Genomic DNA, 26,802 nt, shown 5'->3' on the forward strand with positions numbered 1-26,802 from the left:
GAGCCATAGAGGAAACTAGCAAACTACAGAACAGTTGTAGAACACAAGTATTCCACTGCAAGCAGGGTCACAGTACCGTGTGATGTTATAGTTCAGTGTGCAAGCTGTCCAGGAACTGCCTGAAACTTAAAATGTGACGTAACACTAAGGATTGCAGTTAAAAACCCCTCAAAGAGAGAACGGGTGTCTGGGATCGCAGTGTGAGGAAAAGGGGAACATCTAATTTGGCTTTTAAGGGAGAGTAGTGCAAGTTCTTAATTGTTTTGTGATCTCTTTCAGAACAAACCGAGTACCCGATCCAACATCGACACAGAAATTAATGCGGTAAAGGGGGGGATTGGAAGTTAGGTCAACAAATAGGAATAGTTGGTCAAGAATAGGTGGCTGTGGGACTCACTCCACAGGGGCTCAGGTGTTAACGTATTTTTATAAATTGCAGTGACAACAAGCACTCGCAAGTCCCAAAGGAGACAATACCTCATTCTCCACTTAGGAATAGCAGGACTTAGCACTCTTCGCTCTTCTTTCTTCTCCTTGTTTTCTTACCCACTTTTCCCTACATTCCTTGTAACGGCTAATGTGTAGTTATGCTAGGCTGGTCCAGGGAGGTCGTGAAGACAGATAAATCTCTTGGCATGTGTGCGTCGCTCCTCCCAGATAAAGATCACAGATTAGTGCCAGAGTCTTAACAGATGGTAGCTGGTCAATACCCTTCATCGAAAAGAATGATCTAATCTTGTACATATTCAAGAATTTTTTGATGTGAAATGTAAAGGTTATTTGATAGGAAAACTCATTCCTTGTCTCTGAATAAAGAGTTACTGACTCTGAGAAAAGGAACTCAAGACCTACTAACGCACGTACCCAACTTCAGCAGACATATTGTGGCCAGTTGAAAAGCGAGCATCCTTCTTTTATCAAGGTCTCAGAGGAGAAAAAAACATGCTGTGGCTCAGGTAGAAACCTTTATGATGTTTTTGAGAAGAATTGATAGAACTGACTGCAGAACCAGATCATTGATTCTAAGAGAAGAAACTGTAAGTGTAATATTATTGTTTGACCTAGCAAACATCTAACTGATGATGCAAATAAATCAAACGTAGTAGGATCTATGCAAGTGAACAGTATAAGAGGACCTCTGTCACTTGAAAAGAGGGAAAAGAGAGGGAAGCTTAAGCTCTGCATGTATTGTAGTCGTTGCAGTCATTTTATTAGGGATTGTAGAGCAAGAGGTAAGGGAGCAGAAATTAAAGCAACAATAAAGAATCAGGCTATAGTGATAACGAGCAGGCCCAATGATGGACCAGATTCAGTAAACAACTTCTCTCAGACTTATCATAAGTCCCCTGTCCAAGATTATTGCTTCCTGCATCTTGGGCCTATTTGGCCAATACCCAACAGAGCTCTGTGTCACGTTTGACTATTATAGCTGTCTTCATTTTAAATACTGGCAGACAAGTGAAGGTTCCTGCCTTATTGGATTCTGGAGTCACAGGACACTCTATAGATGAAGAATATGCCTGACTAAAACCCATAAATTCTCTGTTTTAAGAAAGATATTTCTGAGCCTGTTAAGGCAGTGATGGCTTTGCCCTAATGTCAAGATCTGTGCACTACCATACTGAAAACATGCTTTTAAAAGTAGGTATGAAATTTCTCAAACGCATCTGATTTGACCTTATTGATGTACCACAATTTAAACTCAGCTGAGGGACACCATCGTTAACATTACATAAAACTTTGCTATATTGGGCCATACGCTCATAGGTTCAGTTATACATAAACTTCTGTAACAAAAATTGCTTCCCTGATATTGCTTTGTCTAAAGAAACTGAAGGTCCACCAAAATGACTTATGTAAGTGAGCATGCTCAGGTGTGTTGTGTTGTAACCCTACCAAAATGTTATGCAGATTATCAGGGTGTTTATGATAAGCGAAAGATCAGTGAACTTCTCCAACATCGCAATTACGACTGCAACATAGATTTATTACCAGGGCACGGTACCCTAAAGTCGGATATACCCTGGTGAGCCAACCTAAAACCCACATCTAAAGACCTATCTTAAGCAGAACATAGCCACTTGCTACATCTGGCCCTCTCAGTCACCCTTTTCCTCTCCTCTTTTCTTTGTATCCAAGAATAGAGTAGAACTGCAAATTTGTATTAATTACAGATCAATAAGCAGAGTAACAGTAAAAAATCGTTACTCATTGCTTTTGATACCAGTATATCTGGATCAAATTAAGAGAGCATTCATATTCAAGAAATTGGATCTCTAAGAGGCTATTTAGACGTCTTCTGTATCATCTTTATAAACGATATCCATATTTATTCCAAGTCCATGCAGGCACGCGTGGATCATGTGGAACTGCTAGTTGAGATATTAGAAATAAATGGTCTCTTAGCAAAATTAGAAAACTTACTCATTCATGTAAATCAGATGGATTTTTAGGCTATGTCATCAGTACAAATGCAATCTGAATGAATGATAACAAGGTGAAAGCGATAGTACAATGACCTTCACAAATTAGCAAAGGGTTTGCAAAGCATTTTAGTATTCACAAACTTTTCATTAGAGACTTTGGGCCCAATTTATAATTTTGGGACAGATTAATATCCGCTGGTCTGGCAGAGGATTTAACATCCACCAGACGAAGACTACTTTGCCCGCCGAATTTAGCAATGACCGCCAAGTAATTTCTAATGCATTGGCAGGAATCTTTCAATGCTTTTTAAAGTTTGGAGCATGGCTCCTTAAAATTGACAGAGCCATCCATCAAACTGTTTTCTTTGTTATTTTCGAAAAGAAAATGCTGAAGCAGGATTTTTTTTAAACTATAACAGAGAATGCTCCTATCACACTATGAATTATCTCACATGGTAGGGGGAGCATTTAGAAGCTTTCTGTGCCTATTTCCACCAGAATATTCCTGGTGGTGACAGGCAGTGAAAACTAACCTCTGATGCGGCCATCTAAATTAGGTGGGAGGAGTTAAAGGTCTGCCTACGATGAGCCTTTCTCCATAGGGCTGTTGAAGGTTTTAATCACAGCGGAGAAAAATTAGTTTCCACCGGGATTAAAAGAAATGTCCACCCATATATAACTATGGCCGGAGGAGCACAGTCCTAGAAGTATGGATAATACATCTCCATTGCGATGGAATATCCATGCCAACAACATCTAAATCAGGTCCTTTTCCTCCACCGTATATCCCATGACCCATCTGCTGTGTAAATCATGTCTTTTAAGTGGACCTCAGACAATAAAGCAGCTCTCACTCAACTGCATGCATGATTTGTGTAAGCCCCTGTTCTGCGTCACCCTGTTGCAAAACTACCCTCTGTTTAGGAACCTACCTATTTACATCATGCAGTGGGATAGGTACTATCCTTGTCTTCTGAACTCTCCCAGCTCAGGAATGTTCTGAACTTGTCATCTGAACTTTCTCAACTCAGGAAAGATTATAACTCCCTCTCCTCTGAAATCCGCCAAAATCACGTGAAGTCTCCAAGTCTTGACTCACCAAACCCCTCCAAACTCCAACATTGGAGAACTGTCCCCTGCTGCAACTGTTCCCATAGGCCCCCCGTGCCACGTACCACTTCTCCCCCTCTGACCTCCCCGACCCCTGTAACTCTTACCTCCCTAACTATCCAATCGACCCCCCTCTCTACCATTCCTGTGATCCTGGGGATGAGCAGAATCCCTTCCTCCCCCACCTACCCTAGACCCCCATCACAACTTACTGCTATCCAACCATGCCCTCCCCACTCCACCATCCCTGTGATCCTGGGGACGAGCAGAATCCCTTCCTCCCCCATCTCCCGCAGACCCCCACCACAACTCTCTGCCATCCAACCCTTCCCTCCCCTCCCCCAGAAACCCTTTGCATGCATGCTAGTTAACTGCCGCTCAGCTGTCCGACACGTGACAGAAATAGCTGAATCCATCCTCAGTGATGATATTGGCAACGCCTTCCTTACAGAAATTGAGCTTAACGACCACTCTACATCCATCCTTGACCTACTCTTCCCCCCCCCCCTGGTTACTCCATACTCAGAAAAGATAGACTAGATAGAATTGGAGGAGGTCTAGCTATCATCTTTAAAAACCAACTTCAACTTTCGCTTGTTAAGAACACCGACCCAATCACCTTTGAGTACCTCGGTGCAGAACTTATAATGCAGGGCGCCCCTTCTATTCGCCTACATAATAACTACCAACCTCCTGGCGAATTCCTTCCTTTCGCAGAGGAATTTTCCAACTTCCTCACCCAATCCTCACTTTCCAACTCTAAAAATCTCTTCCTTGGAGACTTCAACCACCACTGGAATTACATCAAAGACCCTGCAACCAATCTCCTCTTGAATCTTCTGAAGATCAGTGACCTTAAACAAATATGACACTCTCCAACTCACTCCAAAGTGGCCACTCTTGATGCCATCATCACTAATCATGATTTGGCCTCCCTTTCCAGCATCATCCCCATCGACTGGTCTGACCATCATCTCATCCTCTACAAGATCAATACTACTGCCCCCCAACCCCATCCACGCCAAAAGCATCAAACACAAGAAACTGACCAGAAACCTTCATCTTATCCCACCCGGTGAACTTGAAAAGAAAATCAAAACCCAACTCCTGCTAGCTCCCCTCTCCCAAAATGCCAACACCCTCACCGAACACTATAATAAATCAGTTAACAAGGTCCTAGACCAAGTGGCCCCCTCCAAACTTAAAACCCAAAGAAACATACCTTCCAAATACTGGTTCAACCCTGATCTCAACAACGAAAGACGCTCCCTTAGACATTCTGAAAGAACTTGGAGGCAACACCCATTCCCTCCCATCTAGCCCTCCTCCAATCTGCTAGGTCCAACTACAAAAAACACATCCTCAATGAAAAGTCCACCTTCTTCCGCACTCAGCTTGATAGGGCCAAAAATAGACCTAGAGAACTTTTCAACATCGTCAAAAATCAAACATCATCTGCCCCCCAAAAGTTGACGGCCTCTATTGAGAAATGCAAAGAAATTGCAAAGTTATTCTCTGTTAAGATCACCAAAATAGACCAATCCTTCATCTTAAATCCGCTTTCTCCTAACACACTACTTTGGTATTACATTTCTCCCGAATCTCCTTCCCCTTCAAATCCTCCACCTGTCCCTGCGCATCTCTCGTCCGGTTCCCTCCCTCCTAAACCCAACTCTTCTCTCCCTCAGCAACTAAAAAAATACCTCCTGGCATAATTTTCACCCTGTCACCGAACATGAAGTCTACAACATCATCGCTAAGCTAAAACCATCCTCCCACACCAAAGACCTTCTGCCCCCGAACCTTGTCCAAGACCTAAAACATATCATTGCCCCTTTCTGGACCACCATTATTAACTCCTCCCTGGCCACAGGGTGAGTTCCTGCCTCCCTCCAACTTGGTAAAATCACACCCATTCCCAAAAATCGTAACGCAGATGCCAATGACCCAAATAACCTCCGACCCATCTCTAACCTCCCTCTTCTCTCCAAAGTCCTTGAAAAATGTGCCCTGCTCCAACTTGATAATCACATCACTACTTTTGACCTCTTTGACTCACTCCAATCTGGCTTTAGAAAAGGTTGCAGCACAGAATCTGCCATACTCAATATAGTGGACGACATTCATCATTCACATTCACTCGACAAAGGTGAATGATGCCTTCTCATTCTCCTCGACCTATCTGCTGCCTTTGATATGGTTAACCACTCTGCCTTACTAAACACTCTCAAAGTCCGCTTTGACCTTAATGGCCTTGTCCTCAACTGGTTCACCTCCTTTCTCCAACACAGAACCCAACAAATCAAAATTGAGAACTGCCTCTCCAACCCCACTCCAATCTCTCTCGGTGTCCCCCAGGGATCCATTCTCTCTTCTGCTCTCTTCAACCTCTTCATGGAACCACTCACCCTCATTCTGAAACAAGCAGGAATCAATTACCACCTTTATGCCGACGACACACAACTTTACTATAAGATTAAATCCCACTCCGATATCCTTCACCTAAATGACACCCAGACCAAGATCCAATTATGGTTCAACCATAATCATCTCAAACTCAACCCTAAAAAAACTGAAATCCTTCTCTTCGCACCTAAAAACAACCCACTTCCCATACAAGAATGGATCTCTGATCTTAATGCGCTCAACTGCTCTCTCACCACTTCTAATTCAGTTAAGTCTCTAGGCATCACCATTGACAATACCCTTACCCTCACCCCCCACATAAAAACCGCAGCCAAAGGAACACTCTTCACTCTCCGTCATCTCAAGAAAATTAAGACCTTCATCCCGGCTGATGACTTTAAAACTGTAGTCCAATCGCTGGTCCTGTCGAGTATCGACTATGTCAACGCTATCCTCGCTGGAACACCTAAAGTCCACCTCGCTCCACTCAAATCTGTACTCAACCTAGCAGCTAGACTTATCTCTGACTACAAACGTTTCGATCACATCTCCCCCGCCCTGAAAACCCTCAAATGGTTACCAATCAAAGGCAGATCCACCTATAAGATCGCATGTATCACGCACAAAGCCCTTCACCATAAAACCCCAAGTTACCTCTCAGGTACATTCCACAAAGCAGGCTGCGCACGACTGACGAGGAACATGAACGCTCTCACTCTTATCACCCCCTGTTTAAGAAGAAAAGCACTCAAGTCCGCTCCTTCACCGGTAACGCTTCCTCCATCTGGAACTCCCTGCCTAAAGACCTACGTTGTAACCCCTCCTACTTCAACTTCAAAAAATAACTTAAATTGTTCCTCCTCAACTAATACTGGGGTCCTTAATTCCTACCTCTGACACTGATCTCAGGCGCTGCGACCACGTCATGTCCCCTTTACTATCCTCCAATTCTTTCCCCTCCACCTTCTCCTACTAATCCCCCCTCCCTTACGCTACTCTTCCCCCTACCCTCCCCTCCTGCTCTCTTAATCTATTTATGACTCCTAGCCCTACGTATGACATCCCATATCAGATGCCTTAGCAAGAGATTATTACCCATAAGAATAGATTACTGAGTCAGAACCACCTCTGATTCGACAATTGAAGCCTAAACAGTCTGAAGAACTGGCTATAATCACTAACTCCATGGAATTGTTCAATATCTTACGAATACAAATAAACTAATTGAAGGTGCAAGAATGGTTGCAATAAAAGATCCAACAGGACATGAGAAGGGAGGTTTGCTTTAGCAATGTACTGACATATACATGCCCTGACCTTCAAGAACACACAATTCAATAGTCACACAATTGAGATTTTGCTGCTCATTTGAGGGTACAGAAGACCACGTTGCTTATTCTATGGAATTTCTGGTAGCCAACTGTGAGAGCCGATGAAGAAAGGAATATAGACACTTTTTAAATCTGTGCTCAAGTCAAATCTGGCCACCAGAGACCGGCCTGCCTTCTGCAAACTATTTCCATACCACCAACACCATGGTATGCCATCTCAATAGACTTTGTGGTAAAATATCTTCCAAGCAAAGGCTATCCCGTGATCCTGGTGGTCATTCACAATCTAACTAAAATGGGGCAACTCACACCCTCGCCAAACTCCTGACTGCGCCTGAGTTGGCACAAAATGCTTCCCAACATTTCATCCCAGGGTGATCATTTCTGACTTTGGAACGCAGTTTACTTCCTATTTCTAGCAGCATCTTTGCAAAAATCTTAAGATCGATGCTTATCTACAAGCTATCACCCAGAAACAGACTAAATGACCAAACGTTTAAGTCAAACCTTGGGGCAATATTTCTGTAGTTTAGCTCTGCAGCAAGAAGAAGATTGGTCAGGAAACATGTGGATGGCAGATTTTGTGCACAACAATACAGAATACTCAACCCTGGATTGTTCCACCTTCTAGTGTATAAACTAATTTTATCGTACAGCACTTCCCTTTTAATTGCCCGAACATCACCTTTACCTTCAGAAGACCTTAAGTAAAACACTGCAAATAACTTGAGAAATTTGGAAAAAGCTCAGGAAGCAACTAAAGAAATATCATGATAGAAATCACTGTAAGGGACACAGTATATAACAGAAGACCTAGCTTGGCTGGCAACCAAACATTTAACCTTGCATGGAAATTGTAAGATAAAGCCCACTTTCAGGGCCTTTCACTATGTGCGACATAATCAATCCAGTGGCAATGAAATTACAACTCTTTTCTAGTCTTTGTGTTGATCCAGTGTTCTATGTATCTATGCTCAATGTCTGCAATCCAGAGACCCAATTGATTACACTAACCGACCCAACAGACATTGAATGAAAACAGGAATACAAAGTCAACCAGATGTTAGGCTCCAAACAACAGCCAGGCCAAGTATTTTACTTAGTGGATTGGGTACGGTTCAAAGAGAGGTCACAGAACCAGTGGAAAACCTTCCCCATGCCCCTCAAATTCTCAAATTTCACAGGTTACACCCAAACAAACACAAACCGCTGCCAAGCTGGCAGATATTATTGGGGCGTACTGTTACAGCCTCCAATAAAGTCCTGATAGCAGCTAGAAAGTTACCCAAACATAGATTCTCATCCGTGTCCATAGGTACAGTCTGGACTCCCAAGTTCTTGGCATGGAGAAGGTGACAGAGTAATGACAGGATGTCAGCAACATCAGGATCTGAGCTGTTGGCTTTAAGGAATATGCTACTTACCAGTATGCATCTGTTCTTGGCACGTAGAGCTGCAGATCTACACACTGTGCATATATCGCCATCTGGTGTTGGACCCGGATGTTGCAGTTGTTTTTCTCTTGGAAAGTCTTAGGAAGTCACGAGGTATGTGACTCCTCCTTTGGATAGTATTGCGCATGGGCTTCGGCTCCATCCTCAGATTGTTTTTCCCCAGCAGGGAAATGATGGAGCTTTGTAAGAAACAGGAAAGATGCTCATGTGTGCTGTATCTAAATAAGATAAAACTGGAACAGATAAAGGTAGCCGGGGAGGCGGGTGGGCGTGTGTAGCTCCGCAGCTCTACATGCCAAGAACAGATGCATACTGGTAAGTAGCATATTCCGTTCGAGGCATATGAGCTGCAGATTACACACTGTGCATAGATTGTGTAGCAGTACCCCCTCATAGCGGCGACCACCAGTATCTGTTGCAGTTGTTTGGAACAGTGGTTTAAGGACAGCCTGGCCCACACTAGCTTGTTGCTTAGTTTGCACATCTACACAATAGTGTTTAGTGAAAGTGTGCGGTGTAGACCATGTAGCTGCTTAGCAGATATCATCTAATGGGATGTTCCCTAAAAATGCCATGGAAGCCCCTATCTTACGTGTAAGTGGGCTTTAGGGTGAACAGATAGCGTTTGTTTTGCTTTGTAGTAGCAAATCTGTATGCATTTAACAATCCATCTAGCTATCCCAGATTTGTAGATGGGGTTGCCTTTGTGTGGTGGTGAGAAAGACACGAATAATTGCTTGGTCTTGCGAAAAGGTTGTGTTCTCTCGATGTAATAGAGTAAAGCTCTTTTGACGTCTAGGGCGTGCAGAGCTCTTTCTGCAATGGTTTGTGGCTGCGAGAAGAATACGGGCAGTTCCACAGAGTGATTGAGGTGAAAGGGAGGAATGGCTTTAGGAAGGAATTTTGGATTAGTGTGGAGAACAACCTTATTATGATGCATTTGCAGAAAAGGTTCTTGAATGGTGAGTGCTTGTATTTCACTGACCTTTCTGAGGGAAGTAATGGCTACAAGGAAAGCTGTTTTCCATGTTAAAAATTGAAGCTCGCATTTATGTAGAGGTTCGAATGGAGGCCTCATTAGTCTTGTGAGAATGATGTTTAGGTTCCACACTGGTGAGGGTGGCATTCTAGGGGGAATTATTCGTTTGAGGCCTTCCATGGAGGCTTTTATGGCAGGTACTCTAAAGAGGGATAGATGCTGTCTATTTTGTAGATACACTGCTATGGCAGCAAGGTGTAGTCTAATAGACGTGTAGGCTAGGTTGCATCTTTGTAGGTGTAGTAAGTAGCCTATGATGTTTTGGACAGACACATCAAAGGGGTTGATATTATTGCTGTGACAATAAATCACGAATCGTTTCCACTTGGCTGCGTAGCAAGCTCTAGTGGTAGGACGTCTAGCTTCTTTAATGACGTTCATACAGTCAGGGGGAAGATATAGGTAGCCACATTCTAGGATTTCAGGAGCCAGATCGCAAGGTTGAGCTGAGCTGGGTCCGGGTGTCTGATCTCTCCATGGTTCTGGGTTAAGAGATGTGGAGAGAGGCGTAATTTTTGGTGCGGAACTACGGAGAGTTCCAGCAATGTGGTGTACCACGGTTGTCTGGCCCAAGTTGGAGCAACTAAGATGAGAGTTAGGGAGTGTTGCTGTAGTGTGCGCACCACTAATGGAATGAGTGGGAGAGACGGAAAAGCGTACGCAAATTTGCCTGACCAGTTCATCCATATCGCATTGCCTTTGGACAATGGGTGTGGATATCTGGCGGCGAAGCTTGGGCATTTGGCATTTTCGTGGGTGGCGAAGAGGTCTATTTGTGGTTGCCCCCATGTTTGAAAGCATGGTTGAACTTGTGGATGAATTTCCTACTCGTGGATTTGTTGAGTTTGACGGCTCAACAGATCTGCAATGGTGTTTTGGACTCCTGGGACACGTTGTGCTAGGGGAAAAATGGTTTGAGGTATGGCCCACCTCCATATGGTCTTTGCTAGCTGAGAGAGCTGCAGAGAGTGTGTGCCGCCTTGTTTTTGGATGTAGTACATTGCTGTGATGTTGTCTGTGCGGACTAAGACAGCCTTGCCTGAGACATGTGTTTGAAAGGCTTTCAGGGCTAGAAATATGGCCAGTAACCCAAGATGGTTGATGTGGAGTAACTTTTGTTGAGGTGTCCACCTGCCCTGCATGGTGTGATGTAGTAGATGCGCTCCCCAGCCGGAGACCGATGCGTCCGCTGTTAGAACTATTTGAGGAACCGGCTCTAGGAACGATCGCCCTTTGGAAAGGTTTTTGGTGGTCCACCACTGCAGAGAGTGATGGGCACAACCGTCTACCAACACCAGATCTGTTAGCTGACCTTGAGCCTGGTTCCATTGGCGTGCTAGGCACTCTTGGAGAGGACGCATCTGGAGTCTTGCATGAATACGCAAGAGGCCATCATCCCTATAAGTTGCATTAACACTCGGGCTGGAAGTTAGTGTTGAGGTTGAAATTTGGTGCGAAGAGCTTGTATACTTGCTATCCAGGCAGGGCTGGGGTAGGCTAGCGCCTTTGAGGTGTCTATGGTGGCACCGAGGTATTGTTGTATGTGGGAGGGATGCAGATGGGATTTGGTGTAGTTTACTGTGAAGCTCAGGTCGTGAAGTAGTTGGATCGTGGCGTTAGTGTGTTGTACACACTGGTTGTATGAGCTGGCCTTTATAAGCCAGTCGTCTAGATATGGGAAGACGTGGATGTGTTGTCTTCTCAGGTGTGCTGCCACTACTGCTAGGCACTTGGTAAACACTCTTGGGGCTGTGGTGACTCCGAAGGGGAGTACTTTGAATTGGTAGTGGTGACCGTCCACTACGAATCTGAGAAACTTCCTGTGAGCGGTGTGAACGGAAATGTTTAAATAGGCGTCCTTGAGGTCTATGGTGTTCAGGAAGTCATTTTGGGAGAGCAGAGGAAGCACCTGCTGGAGTGTATCCATGTGAAAATGGTCTGAGTGTATGTATTGGTTTAGGGGTCTGAGGTCCAGAATGGGCCTGAGAGAGCCGTCCGTTTTTGGTATGAGAAAATATAGGGAGTAAACTCCCTTGTTTTGTTGGTGGGCAGGAACTAGTTCTATTGCATCTTTTTGTAAGAGGGAGATTACATCCTGCTTTAGAAGTGACAAATGTTCCTGTGACATTAGGCGTGTTTGGGTGGAATGGTGGGGGGGGGTAGATGTTAGCTCTAGACAGTAGCCTGATTCGATTATTTGTTGTACCCACCTGTCTGAGGGGATGGTAGCCCAGACAGGAAGGAAATTGTGAAGTCTGCCCCCGACTGGAGTGGAATAGTCTGGGGGAAGTGGAGGGAAGTCACTGGGTGGGGGTAGAAGCAGAGCGGGAGGTGTTAGTTTTGCCTCTGACTTTGTTATTGTTACCTCTGTAACTGCCTCTTTGATAACCCCTAGTGAAGGTGGATTGGGTAGGGGTTTTGTATGAAGTGGAGGCGCTGTCGGAGGAGTAGCCTCTGGTGTTGCTTCTAAAGGGGGAACGGCGAATGGAGTGCCTGGGAGCTTGCGACTGCAAGGCTCTCATAGATTTTGACGTGTCTGTGTCCTTCTTCATTTTTTTGAGGCCTATATCGAATTAGGACCAAACAGATGTTTCTCATCAAAGGGGTGGTTGAGGATGGAACTTTGAACCTCAGGTTTGAAACCCGAGATGCGTAGCCAAGCATGCCTACGCAGAAAGGTCCTGGTATTAATTGCCCTGGAGGCGGTGTCAGCTGCATCGAGGGCACAACAAATGGAAGTGTTTGTAATGTTTTTGCCCTCTTGAATCAATTCGTTGGCCTTATGTTTATATTTATCAGGGAGGTATTGCATGATTGTCTCCAGCTCATCATAATGTGCCCTGTCATATCTGGCTAGGAGCACTTGGGTGTTAGCGATACGCCAGATGTTGGCCGCCTGGGACGCTGTCCGTTTACCAGAGGCGTCTAGGAGTTTAGACTCCTTATCTGGCGGTGGTGCCTCACCTGATGCCTGGGAATTGGCGCGTTTCCTCGCATTTGAGACTACCAGGGAGTCTAGTGGTGCGGGGCCTTTAATATAGGGTGGGTCTGTTGGGGCGGCTTTATATTTTTTCTCAATACGTGGGTTAATGACCCTGACCCGAACTGGGTCTTTAAAAACCTCTGGTGCGTGCTTAATAACTCCCTTAAGCATTGGCAGGATTGAGGTAGACCTGTGTGCAGTGTCGAATGTATTTAAGAGGAAGTCCTCCTCTACGGGGTCTGTGTGGAGATCAACCCCGTGGTAGCGGGCAGCCCTATGGAGTAGTTGGTTAAAACCCATGGTGTCCTCTGGGGGGGAGGGTCTAGAAGGGTAAAGCTCGTCCTGCGGGACGTTAGGGATGTCTGAGATGTTATAGTCGTCCCATGGGTCTGGGGAGCCTGTAGGAGTAGGGTCTCCTGTTGGTTGGTTGTCCGCCCCATCTCCTGTGTCGTAGATGTCATCATCATCATCCTCATCTGGAGATGGTGTAGGAGAATGATGAGGTGGGGGAGGAGAAGCAGGAGGAGGAGGAGGAGGTGAAGGAGGAGGTGAAGTAATCCTCAAAGGGGAGGTGGCAAAGTCTCTCCTTTTTGGTGGTGGAGCTGGTGCAGGCTTGTCCATTGGTCTTTTTCTGGTGCTAAGTGACAAATGACCAGTCTTTGGATCTTTTACAAGGGTTTTTTGGTAAGGATCGGGTCAAAACAGTTCGTCTGTAAGGGGCAGATCCTTCCGTGCCGATGGTGTCGGAGCCGTGGGTTTTTTCGGCGTCGATTCGGCACTGGTTCTTGGTTTTGAACCGTGGGATTTAACAGTGTCTTTTGACTTCCTCGGTTCCGAGGTGGCTTTCGGCTTCGAGGTTTGGGAGTCGAGGCTTTTTGGCTTGTTGCTCGGCTCTGAGGGTGGTATAGGTGCCGAGGAGCCGGTGCCAGTCTTCGGCGCCGAGAGCTTCGGTGTCAAGCTCGCCGCGGACGAGGAAAGAGGCGTTTTCATTTTCAGTGTCGGTGCCGATGAGGTTTTTTTCGGCACCGAGGGTAGGCTGGCTCGTGCCTGAAGGCTTGATGGGCTTCTTAACCGGGCTCGAAAGTGAGGTATGGGAAGCAGTCTTTTGGTGCATACCTAGGCCCGAAGGCGAGGTGTGACCGAAGCCTTTTTCAATGGGGTGGAGGGGGGTTTTGGGCCGGGGTTGACGGTTGTACTCACGCCCCTCTGTGCCGGAGTAATGTCCTCGACGTCGGAGTTGTCAGCTTCGGAGGCGCTGACAAGGCCCTCTTCGGTGTGCTGTTGTTCCGGGACATCAATGCCTTCTTCGAAGATGTCGTCGGGGATAGAAGTCGACGAGTGTGCCATTGTTCTCCTTGCTCGTCGGTCCCGGATCGTCTTCTTCGATCGCAAGGAGGCGCAAACTGGACAGTCCCTTTCCTCGTGTTCTGGGGAGAGGCAGAGGTTGCACACCTCATGGAGATGGGTGTGGGGAAACTTCGACCCACATCGAGGACACTTCTCAAATGGAGTCCTTTCCATCAGCCAGGACCGGAGCACAGGTAGGCCCGAAGGCCTTCGTCGACAACCGGAATCGAAGACTTAGATTATTGAGAGTCGCGTTGAGTGTTGGAGAACGCGATGGAGACAATACCGTCGAAGGGGGGAGGATTGCGCGCCGAACAGGAAATCTGGAACGGTTCCGAACTGGAGCGCGAAGAACACATCCGAGCCCGAAGGTGGAAAAAAACAATCTGAAGATGGAGCAGAAGCCCATGCGCAATACGATCGAAAGGAGGAGTCACATACCTCGTGACTTCCAAAGACTTTCCAAGAGAAAAACAACTGCAACATCCGGGCCCAACACCAGATGGCGATCTATGCACAGTGAGTAATCTGCAGCTCATATGCCTCAAAGAACAAGTTACTTACCTTCGGTAACGATGTATCTGTAAGAAACATTAGTTAGTTAGATTCCTCACCTTAGAATATCCCCAGGCGTCAGACTAGATCCGGAAGATTTTTCGTCAGCAATACCCCTTGCGCATCGCTAGGCGTCGTCTGCGGCTCCGCGTCCGTCGTCGTGCGCCGGAATGACGTCGTCGGAGTACTTAGACGCCGCCCTCGCGCGCTGACGTCAGTTCTTGTACATAGCTTTCCGCGCCAGGAACGCAGAGCCATGCAAAGACCGACACTGGTGCCAAAAATAAAATCTAGGGGCCTGAAAAGGATAACCTTAACCCTAGATGTCAGTTCGCAGAACGGGGAGGATGGGTGGGTCGGTGAGGAATCTAACTAACTAATGTTTCTTACAGATACATCGTTACCGAAGGTAAGTAACTTGTTCATCTGAAAGAAACACGTTAGTTAGATTCCTCACCTTAGAATAGATACCTAAGCAATACCATCCCCGGTGGTGGGTCTGCGAACCAAGATCACACCAGAAAGTCCTGGAGGACAGAACGGCCAAAGAAGCCATCCCTCCGGACTTGGCTGTCAAGGCAATAATGCCTGGCAAACGTGTGTAGCGAAGCCCACGTCGCCGCCTGACAGATGTCCTGCAAAGGGACACCCCGTCCCAAAGAAGTAGTAGCCGCTGTGGCCCGAGTGGAATGGGCGCGCAGCCCAACAGGAGGGTCCTTTTTTGCCAAGGAGTAACAAATTTTGATGCACAAAACGACCCACCGAGAGATGGTCCGTTTGTGCACCGCTTTCCCCTTCTTAGCACCCACGTATCCAACGAAAAGTTGGTCGTCCACCCGGAACTGCTTTGTGCGGTCCAAATAAAAGGAGAGCGCACGTTTTGGGTCCAGACGGTGGAGCCTCTCTTCCTCTTTGGAAGGATGCGGAGGCGGAAAGAAGGTGGGCAAGGTGACAGACTGCCCAAGATGAAATGGAGTCACCACTTTCGGAAGAAAGGAGGGACGAGGCCGAAGGACAACCTTGTCCGGATGAACAGACAGAAAAGGAGGCTTTGAAGATAAAGCCTGGAGCTCACTCACCCGTCTAGCCGAGGTGATGGCTACCAGAAAAGCAGTCTTAAGAGTCAGAAGACGAAGAGGACAATTGTGAAGAGGCTCGAAGGGAGCGCACATCAGGAATGTCAAGACAAGATTCAAGTCCCACTGAGGCATTACAAACGGGACAGGAGGGAACGTGTGAGTAATGCCTTTTAGAAAGCGTGTAACTACAGGGGACCTGAAAAGAGAAGGCTGATCAGGAAGCCGCAAGAAGGCAGAGATGGCAGCAAGATAACCTTTCAGGGTGCCCAGGGCAGAGCCCTGCCGGGCCAATGAAAGAAGAAACAGTAGAACCTCAGAAAGAGGGGCGGAAAGGGGATCCACAGCCTTTGCTGTGCACCATGCCACAAATTTGTTCCACCGGCAGGCGTATACCGTCTTTGTGGAGGGACGCCTGGCTGCCAGAATGATATCACAGACTTCAGGAGGCAAGTCAAATGGCATCAACTGCCGCCGCTCAATCTCCACGCATGGAGGTGGAGGCTGGACAGGTTCGGGTGGAGGACCGTCCCCTGCTGCTGCGACAGAAGATCCTCCCGAAGGGGCAGACGTATCGGAGGATCGGTCAACATACTGAGTAGCTCGGGATACCAGTACCTTCGTGCTCAATCCGGAGCCACCAAGATGACTTGGGCCCGGTCGTGCCTGATCTTCTTCAGCACTCTGGGCAGAAGTGGTATAGGCGGAAAGGCGTACAACAGACCGCAACTCCACTCGTGACGAAAAGCGTCGCCGAGCGAATGCCGCCTTGGAAATTCCAACGCGCAGAACTGCTGACATTGCACGTTCTCTTCGGTGGCGAATAGATCTAACCAAGGCTCTCCCCACTGCTGAAAGAGACCTTGCGCCACTTCGGAGTTCAGACGCCATTCATGATCCATCATGCACCGGCGGCTGAGTTCGTCTGCTCTGGCATTCAGAGAGCCCGCCAGATGTTGAACCACTAGGGTGACGCCCTGGTGTTCCAGCCACGTCCAGAGGCGCAGAGCCTCCTGACAAAGGGTCCACGACCCCACCCCGCCCTGTTTGTTGCAATACCACATGGCGGTGGTGTTGTCCGTGAACACCTGCACGACACTGCCCCTGACAGAGGGAAGGAAGGCTTTCAGTGCAAGCCGGATCGCTCTCAACTCCAACAGGTTGATGTGGAGACGAGACTCCGCCGGAGACCAGAGGCCTCTGATCTCCGCCTCTCCCATATGGCCACCCCATCCCAGGAGGGACGCATCCGTCACTACGACATGCTCCGGTTGGGGAAGGGAGAGGGTTCTGCCCATGACCCAATCGCGGTCCGTGAGCCACCACTGCAACTGCTGTGCAGTGCCCTCCGAGATCAAGACATGGTCGGACAGGTTGCCGTGATGCTGGGCCCACTGAAACTTCAGGTCCCACTGCAGCACCCGCATGCGCCGCCTGTCGTGATGCACTAGTAGGATGCAGGAGGCCATCAGCCCCAGAAGCCGCAACACTAGCCTGACCAAAACCCAGGATAGAGGCCGAAAGATGGGAATCAGGGCCTGAATATCCCGGACCCGCTGTTCCGGTGGATAGACCCGGAACTGCGCCGAATCGAGAACTGCTCCGATGAAGAGGAGCGTCTGAGATGGACTCAAGTGTGACTTCGGCACGTTGATGGAAAATCCCAGCAAATGCAGGAGATCCGCCGTAGTCTGGAGGTGGGAGACGACTGTCTGTGGCGAGCCCGCCTTCAACAACCAGTCGTCGAGATAGGGGAAGACTGGAACCCCTGATCTGCGCAGATGAGCTGCGACCAGCGCCATCACTTTCGTGAACACCCGAGGGGCACTGGTGAGGCCGAAGGGGAGCACGGTAAACTGAAAGTGCTCTTGGCCCACCGTGAACCGCAGGTAACGCCGGTGGGCCGGCAGGACGGGGATGTGGAAATATGCGTCCTGCAAGTCCAACGCTACCATCCAGTCTCCAGGGTCTAGGGCAGCTAGAACCTGAGCCAACGTTAACATTTTGAACCTTTCCTTCCGGAGGAAGGCATTGACGTTCCGGAGGTCCAAGATAGGGCGCAGGCCCCCTTTGCCCTTCTTGGGCACCAGAAAGTAGTGGGAATAACAACCACGACCTACTTCTGGGCTCGGAACGCGCTCGACGGCCCCCTTGGCCAAGAGGGCCGAAACGTCCTCGTGGAGAAGATTCAAATGATCCCCCGAGATACGGTGGTGCTGCGGTGGCATGGCTGGAGGGGTCATCTCGAAGGGGAGGGAGTAGCCCCTTCGGACGATTTGCAGCACCCACCTGTCCGATGTGATGGACCGCCAGTGGAGCAGGTGATGGCGAACTCTGCCGCCCACTGGCGTGGAATGGGCCTGAAAGCTCAGACTAGGAAGGCTTTGAGGCGGATGCTGCCGGGGTGGATGTGGGCTGACCGCGTCGTCCTCCAGAACCGCCTCGGCGGAAACCACGTCCGCGACCGCGCGCAGGTTGGTTCTGCGGCTGGTGGCTAGGCGCACGTGAGGAGGCACCCCTTCCTTGGCCACGAAAGGGGCGAAAGGCGGAAGTTTGCGATCGCGGGGCTGAGAGGCCCAAGGACTTGGCCGTAGCCCGGGAGTCCTTAAAGCGATTCAGCGCACTGTCCGCTTTCTCGCCAAAAAGGCGAGTGCCATCAAAGGGCATGTCCATGAGAGTGCTCTGAACATCGCCCGAAAATGACGTGGACCGCAGCCAGGCGTGACGTCTAAGCGCCACTGTGGTAGAAATTGCCCTACCCAGCGAGTCCGTAGTGTCAAGCCCACATCGGATAGCGTGCCGTGCTGCATCCCTCCCATCGGCCAGAGCCTGGGTAAGTCGTGTCTGGACCTCCTCCGGACACAGGGGCAGCACGTCCTCCACCGCATCCCACAGAGAGTGGGAATAACGGTCCAAGAGACAGGCGGTGTTCAAAGACCGCAGGCCCACTCTAAGGGAAGAGAACAGCTTCTTGCCAAACTGTTCCAGTCTCTTGGAATCCCGGTCCGGCGGAGCGGTCGGGAAGGAGGATTGGGAGGTAGAGGCCTGGATAACCAGGCTCTCGGGGGTAGGGTGTTGGGACAGAAAACTGGGGTCGCCCGGAGCAGGGCGGTGGCGCCTGGCGACGTTCCTGTCCACAGGAGGAACTGTGGAGGGCTTGGACCAGGTGCCCTGCAGAACGTCAATGAGGGCCTCATTGAATTGCAGCAGAGGCTCAGTGGAGCTTGCTGCAGACTGAAGCACCTCAGTGAGGACGTTAGTCCTCACAGCCACGGCAGGTAGCTCGAGCCCAAGGGCTGCGGCCGCCTTGCGCAGCACCACAGAGAAAGCAGCACCCTCCTCCGAAGCCACAGTCGGAGGAGAGATGAATCCAGTGTCTGGAGAGGTATCCAGACCACTGGCCTCCCCCAGTTCATCTGCCCAGTCCTGGGACAGCTGAGCCTGAACGGCCATAGGATCCTCGGATCCCTCCCAGTTGTCCCCATCATTCGATTCCTGGTATACAGGAGGAAGGTACGAAGCCGGGCGGTAGACATAAGGTGTCTCTAGCGGCGCCGAACGCGGCGTCCATCGACGCTGTAGCGGCGCCGGGCCCGGAGCGGGACTGAACTGGGGCTCGACGTCGAGCGGAGTCGGCGTCGGCGTCGGGGGTGGTACCGGTGTCGACGCCGGGACTTGCGTGGCGCCTGCGGCTCCGCCGGAGCCGCGGGGGTGGAACCACCCTGACCCTCAGCCGAGTCGCGCGACCGGCGAGGGGAGTCCGAAGAGCGGTGTCGCCTCTTGGACTTCTTGGAATGCTTCGACTTACCCGAAGACTTGGATCCCGACGACCGATGGTGACGTCGGCTGCGGCTCCGCGATCGATCCTTGGACCTCCTCCTGGACCGGGATCGAGAGGCGCGCGGAGCCGAGTGGCGAATCTCGAGAAGCTTACGGGACCGCTCCCGTCAGGCCTTCGAGGTCAGGGCCTTGCAGTCCGAACACCACTCCGCGTCGTGGTCGAGGCCCAAGCAGTAAAGGCACCGGCGGTGATGGTCCGTAACCGACATCAGGCGGTTACAGCCAGCACAGGCTTTAAAACCAGGCATCCTACTGGCACCGGGGTCGAACAATGATCAAAAAGGATCGAAAAAGTTAGTCAAAAAGTGACTAAAGGGGTAGCTCTCCCGGATCTGCGCTTACTGGCGCGGAAAAAAGAAGAACTGACATCAGCGCGCGAGGGCGGCGTCTAAGTACTCCGACTACGTCATTCCGGCGCACGACGCCGACGACGGACGCGGAGCCGCAGACGACGCCTAGCGACGCGCAAGGGGTATTGCTGACGAAAAATCTTCCGGATCCAGTCTGACGCCTGGGGATATTCTAAGGTGAGGAATCTAACTAACGTGTTTCTTTCAGATCACTATGTTTATGATATGATCAATATGAGAACGTTGACTTGTTACAAACTGTGCTACTTGAGCCACATTTGACTCCATGATGCATGCTGGAAGGAATGTGGAAAAAGCTGCACACTCCAGGTGACCTGAAACAGTCTGAAACATTCCAGAACATTCTAGATCATCCAGGAAATCTTGGCACCCATCTTGAGGACAAGATGTTAATTCGAACACGGTTGTTTGGCAATCAGTGTTTGTGAAGAAAAGTGTTGCCTGCCCAACGTCGATATGCACCTACCTGATTCTAATTCTGTCTGCTTCTGTTGGAAGCTTCCTGATCGATTCCTGCTTCCCTCATCAACGTCTCTGGATTGGCTGCAATCTGAAATATAATTTTTTTAAAACATGTAAGGATTCTTATTTTAAGGCATGCACGAGAAATAGCCCAAGACTAAAACAAGCAAGCATTTGCCAACTACATTGTAGAAATTGAGAACTTAATGCTCAGTTTGGTAGAAGGATCCAAGACATTCAGTTGTGACTTCGGCCCTAGAGCTGCTCTGTTTTTAAGATAAAGACAGTGTGAGAGAAAGCCGGAGTATAGAGCAGCGAACTTGTGTGGAAAAAGGTTTGAAAATCTTAATAATTCACAAACTCAGAACCCTCAATTCAAAGGGACATTGAGGTATCCTTGAATCAATGAGAAAACTATTTAAAAGGTGAGCTCAATGAGAATATTGAAGTAGTGCTATTAGATTTGAACAGCTGTTGCATTTTAGAGTCTGTGGGGCTGTTCTGGCAATGCCACTTTTTGTTGCAGACAACTGAGAAAGATCAAACTGGAAGAGAGGGCTCTTCCGATGGTTACCTGGCATAGAGCCAGAGGCCCACCAAAGATGGACAGAGTTGAGACAGTGCTCTATTGCACAAGTCACACACGGCCCCATTTCTTCCCCCAAACCCTCTGTGTTCTTTTGGGATATAGAGTCCACGAGCATCCATCCTAGATAAAGCAGCTGGGCAGAGGTGACAATATTTTTGTTCATTGCTCCTACTGGGTCAGTGGACGACAGGTTAGTGCATCCATTACCTCTAATAGTTGAAACCTGTCTTAATAGGAACCTGACAGATAGCCAAAACCTAGTTACGACTAACCTGAGTAATGAACACCAACAGGGTTTTAACCACTATTTTAGAAACAACTACAGCCTTGCAATAAGAGGACCAAGCCTCCAGACAGGAGAGCCAAGAATTGAGAAAATGTGTGGGTACTGTGCATACAGAAGTAGCAGGGTTGTCACAAAAGGGAAAGGCAAAATCTGGTGGAGGAGTTACCCTAAAACCCTGGAACCAACCTCCTCTGCTTCCTGGGGCAGGGAACTAAACTCCCCCTTCACCAAATTCAGGACACTCTTCTACCCTACTTGGGGGGCAGCTGCCTAATTCTAATCTGCACACTCTCTTGTGTAACTCTTATTTCCGATTCACGTGGTTCAGCCACCACAAATAAATGTAGCTGCCCACAAGGAATTCACAATCTTTATCAACCAAAGAAAATTAGATTTCCAATGCAAAAGAGCCACGTTTCCCAACAAGCAAACCAAGACAAGCTTTCTTTTCTCTCCTTTGGGAAGGAACCATGCAGTCAGCAGACACAGCAGACATCTAGGTGAGGGCCCCCTAAATCCCTTAATGCACTACAATAGGAGCTTGTAGCCACTTGCAGAATGTACGGCGCAGACGCCTATTTGCATGCTCATTTGATGATTTTAATTTACTGTCAAATTGCTCCAAAGGGATCAGAGAGTCCAGGAGCCCTGTAGAACGAAAAGACATGGTTAAGGATTAAAAGTCAAATGAGCCAGAGAGGAAACTAGCAAACTACAGAACAGTTGTAGAACACAAGTATTCCACTGCGAGCAGGGTCACAGTACCGTGTGATGTTATAGTTCAGTGTGCAAGCTGTCCAGGAACTGCCTGAAACTTAAAATGTGACGTAACACTAAGGATTGCAGTTAAAAACCCCTCAAAGAGAGAACGAGTGTCTGGGATCGCAGTGTGAGGAAAAGGGAAACATCTAATTTGGCTTTTAAGGGAGAGTAGTGCAAGTTCTTAATTGTTTTGTGATCTCTTTCAGAACAAACTGAGTACCTGATCCAACACCGACACAGAAATTAATGCAGTAAAGGGGGGGATTGGAAGTTAGGTCAACAAATAGGAATAGTTGGTCAAGAATAGGTGGCTGTGGGACTCACTCCACAGGGGCTCAGGTGTTAACGTATTTTTATAAATTGCAGTGACAACAAGCACTCGCAAGTCCCAAAGGAGACAATACCTCATTCTCCACTTAGGAATAGCAGGACTTAGCACTCTTCGCTCTTCTTTCTTCTCCTTGTTTTCTTACCCACTTTTCCCTACATTCCTTGTAACGGCTAATGTGTAGTTATGCTAGGCTGGTCCAGGGAGGTCGTGAAGACAGATAAATCTCTTGGCATGTGTGCGTCGCTCCTCCCAGATAAAGATCACAGATTAGTGCCAGAGTCTTAACAGATGGTAGCTGGTCAATACCCTTCATCGAAAAGAATGATCTAATCTTGTACATATTCAAGAATTTTTTGATGTGAAATGTAAAGGTTATTTGATAGGAAAACTCATTCCTTGTCTCTGAATAAAGAGTTACTGACTCTGAGAAAAGGATCTCAAGACCTACTAACGCACGTACCCAACTTCAGCAGACATATTGTGGCCAGTTGAAAAGCGAGCATCCTTCTTTTATCAAGGTCTCAGAGGAGAAAAAAACATGCTGTGGCTCAGGTAGAAACCTTTATGATGTTTTTGAGAAGAATTGATAGAACTGACTGCAGAACCAGATCATTGATTCTAAGAGAAGAAACTGTAAGTGTAATATTATTGTTTGACCTAGCAAACATCTAACTGATGATGCAAATAAATCAAACGTAGTAGGATCTATGCAAATGAACAGTATGAGAGGACCTCTGTCACTTGAAAAGAGGGAAAAGAGAAGGAAGCTTAAGCTCTGCATGTATTGTAGTCATTGCAGTCACTTTATTAGGGATTGTAGCGCAAGAGGTAAGGGAGCAGAAATTAAACCAACAATGAAGAATCAGGCTATAGTGATAACGAGCAGGCCCAATGATGGACCAGAGTCAGAAAACAACTTCTCTCAGACTCATCATAAGTCCCCTGTCCAAGATTATTGCTTTCTGCATCTTCAGCCTATTTGGCAAATACCCTCCAGAGCTCTGTGGCACGTTTGACTATTATAGCTGTCTATATTTTAACTACTGTCAGACAAGTGAAGGTTCCTGCCTTATTGGATTCTGGAGTCACAGGACACTTTATAGATGAAGAATAGGCCTGAAAACCATAAATTCTCTGTATTAAGAAAGATATTCCTGAGCCTGTTAAGGCAGTGATGGCTTTGCCCTAATGTCAAGATCTCTGCACTACCATACTGAAAACATGCTTATAAAAGTAGGTATGAAATTTCTCAAACACATCTGATTTGACCTTATTGATGCACCACAATTCAAACTCAGCTGAGGGACACCATTATTAACAATCCATAAAATGTTGCTATATTGGGCCATATGCTCATAGGTCGTTACAAACAAACGTCTGTAACAAAAATTGCTTCCCTGATATTGCTTTGTCTAATGAAACTGAAGGTCCACCAAAATGACTCACGTAAGTGAACATACTCAGGTGTGTTGTGTTGTAACCCTACCAGAATGTTATCCAGATTATCAGGGTGTTTATGTTAAGTGAAAGATCAGTGAACTTCTCCAACAACGCAATTACGACTGCAACATAGATTTATTACCAGGGCACGATACCCTAAAGTCGGATATACCCTGGTGAGCCAACCTAAAACCCACATCTAAAGACCTATCTTAAGCAGAACGTAGCCACTGGCTACATCTGGCCCTCTCAGTCATCCTTTTACTATCCTCTTTTCTTTGTACCCAAGAATAGAGAAGAACTGCAAGTTTGTATTGATTACAGAGCAATAAACAGAGTAACAGTCAAAAATCGTTACTCATTGCTTTTGATACCAGTACTTCTGGATCAAATTAAGAGAACATTCATATTCAAGAAATTGGATCTCTAAGAGGCTATTTAGACGTCTTCTGTATCATCTTTATAAACGATATCCTTATTTATTCCAAGTCCATGCAGGAACGCGTGGATCATGTGGAAGTGCTAGTTGAGATATTAGAAATAAATTGTTTCTTTGCAAAATTAGAAATATTACACATTCATGTAATTCAGATGGATTTTTAGGCTAAGTCATCAGTACAAATGCAATCAGATTGAATGATAACAAGGTAAAATCGATAGTACAATGACCTTCACAAATTAGCAAAGGGTTTGCAAACCATTTTAGTATTCACAAACTTTTCATTAGAGACTTTGGGCCCAATTTATAATTTTGGGATAGATTAATGGCCGCTGGTCTAGCAGAGGATTTAACATCCACCAGACGAAGACTACTTTGCCCGCCAAATTTAGCAATGACCGCCAAGTAATTTCTAATGCATTGGCAGGAATCTTTCAATGCTTTTTCAAGTTTGGAGCATGGCTCCGTAAAATTGACAGAGCAATCCATCAAACTGTTTTCTTTGTTATTTTCAAAAAGAAAATGCTGAAGCAGGATTGTTTTTAAAACTACAACAGGAAATGCTCCTATCACACTGTGAATTATCTCACATGGTAGAATGAATGGTGGCCGCCATCATTGGGGACCTGTCCAACCCCCTCACAGTCGGCAAAGAATCTGGGGGTCATCTTTGACACAGAGTTGGCCATGAACCTCCAGATAAATAGAACTGAAGCTACCTGTTGGGGAGTTCTAAAAATCCTCCGTAGAATAGTTCACTACCTATCCCCACAAGCAAGAAAACAAACAGTTGTAGCATTGATTGGGTCTCGTTTAGATTATTGTAACGCACTATACACTCAGATCAACAAGGGATTGCTGCTGCGTCTACAAGTAACTCAGAATGCAGCAGCAAGATTTGTTCTGGACCTTCCAAGTTCAGCCTCCGCCACTCTGGCTAGGAAGAATCTTCACTGGTTGCCCATTGAACATCGCATTTCTTTTAAAATTGTTTGTCTAGTCCACAAGGCACTCATGGCCGGATCGACGGATGGATTAGGATCTTTGCTGTTCCGCTATGTGCCTGGCAGATGTCTCAGATCTGCACAACAGAATCTTCTTGTTATTCCCCCCACCAAGAAGACAAGATGGGGAGCGAGAGCCTTTGCATCGGCTGCTCCGCGTCTGTGGAACGCACTTCCCCTTGAGCTTAAGGCCATCTCATCCTTACCCCTCTTTAAGGGAGCCCTTAAGACCTGGCTCTTTAGGAAAGCATATCACTAACATTGCAGCACTATTCTAGTTATTATGTTAGGCGCCTTGATGCCCTTTGGGCTGAGTCTAGCGCGTTATAAATTTAATTTCATTCATTCATTCATTCGTAGGGGGAGCATTTAGCAGCTTTCTGTGCCTATTTCCACCAGAATTTTCCTGGGGGTGACAGGCAGTGAAAACTAACCTCTGATGCGGCCCATTAAATTTGGTGGGTGGAGTTAAAGGTCTGCCTCCGATGAGCCTTACTCCATAGGGCTGTTGAAGGGGTTTAATCACAGCGGAGACAAATTAGTTTCCTCCGGGATGAAAACAGATGACCACCCACATATAGCTATGGCCGGAGGAGCACAGTCCTAGAAGTATGGATAATCCATCTTCATTGCGATGGAATATCCATACCACCAACATCTAAATCAGGTCCTTTTCCTCCATAGTATATCCCATGACCCATCTGCTGTGTAAAGGCATGTCCTTTAAGTGGACCTCAGAAGATAAAGCAGCTCTCACTCAATTGCATGCATGATTTGTGTAAGCCCCTGTTGTGCGTCTCCCTGTTGCAAAACTACCCTCTGTTTTGGAACCTACCTATTCACATCATGAAGTGGGATAGGTCCTATCCCACAGGCATCTAAAGACAAGTCAAGTACACCCTGTGGCCTTCTACTCTCATGCGTTTAGACCTTTTGAACTGAATTATAATATTTCAGACAAGGAACTCTTAGCCATTAAAAGAGCCTTAGACGAATGGTGCCATTATTTGATAGGGCCAGACAAACCATTGAAATTTGTTCAGACTACAGGAATTTGAAATTCCATACATCTGCACAAGCCTTAACAACTCAACAGGTACGATAGTCCTTATTTTTCTCTGACTGCACTATCTCAATAACACATTGCCCTGAGACTCAAAACGATACGTCAGATGCCTTAGCAAGAGATTATTACCCATAAGAATAGATTACTGAGTTAGAACCACCTCTGATTCGACAATTGAAGGCTAAACAGTCTGAAGAACTGGCTATAATCACTAACTCCATGGAATTGTTCAATATCTTACAAATACAAATAAAATAATTGAAGGTGCAAGAATGGTTGCAATAAAAGGTCCAACAGGACATGAGAAGGGAGGTTTGCTTTAGCAATGTACTGAGATATACATGCCCTGATCTTCAAGAACAAACAATTCAATATTCACAAGATTGAGATTGTACTGCTCATATGAGGGTACAGAAGACCATGTTGCTTATTCTATGCAATTTTTGGTAGCCAACTGTGAGAGCCGAGGAAGAAAGGTATATAGA

At 47.3% G+C, this 26,802-nt stretch overlaps 1 protein-coding gene across 27 annotated transcripts in view; it reads right to left on the minus strand.

The window, feature by feature from the left end:
* LOC146813293 (uncharacterized) overlaps nt 1-26,802 on the minus strand; it is a 455,769-nt gene that overhangs the window by 158,071 nt on the left and 270,896 nt on the right. For 20 of the 27 annotated variants that reach the window (XM_085620134.1, XM_085620133.1, XM_085620117.1 and 17 more), the window contains one exon: nt 20,405-20,488. The exons of the other annotated variants lie outside the window; for them this stretch is intronic. In XM_085620134.1, the coding sequence (XP_085476260.1) occupies nt 20,405-20,488 (84 nt within the window). The remainder of the gene's footprint in view (nt 1-20,404; nt 20,489-26,802) is intronic. 27 annotated transcript variants of the gene reach the window in all.

This window comes from Triturus cristatus, chromosome 7 (assembly GCF_964204655.1).
Source record: "Triturus cristatus chromosome 7, aTriCri1.1, whole genome shotgun sequence".
NCBI lineage: Eukaryota > Metazoa > Chordata > Amphibia > Caudata > Salamandridae > Triturus > Triturus cristatus.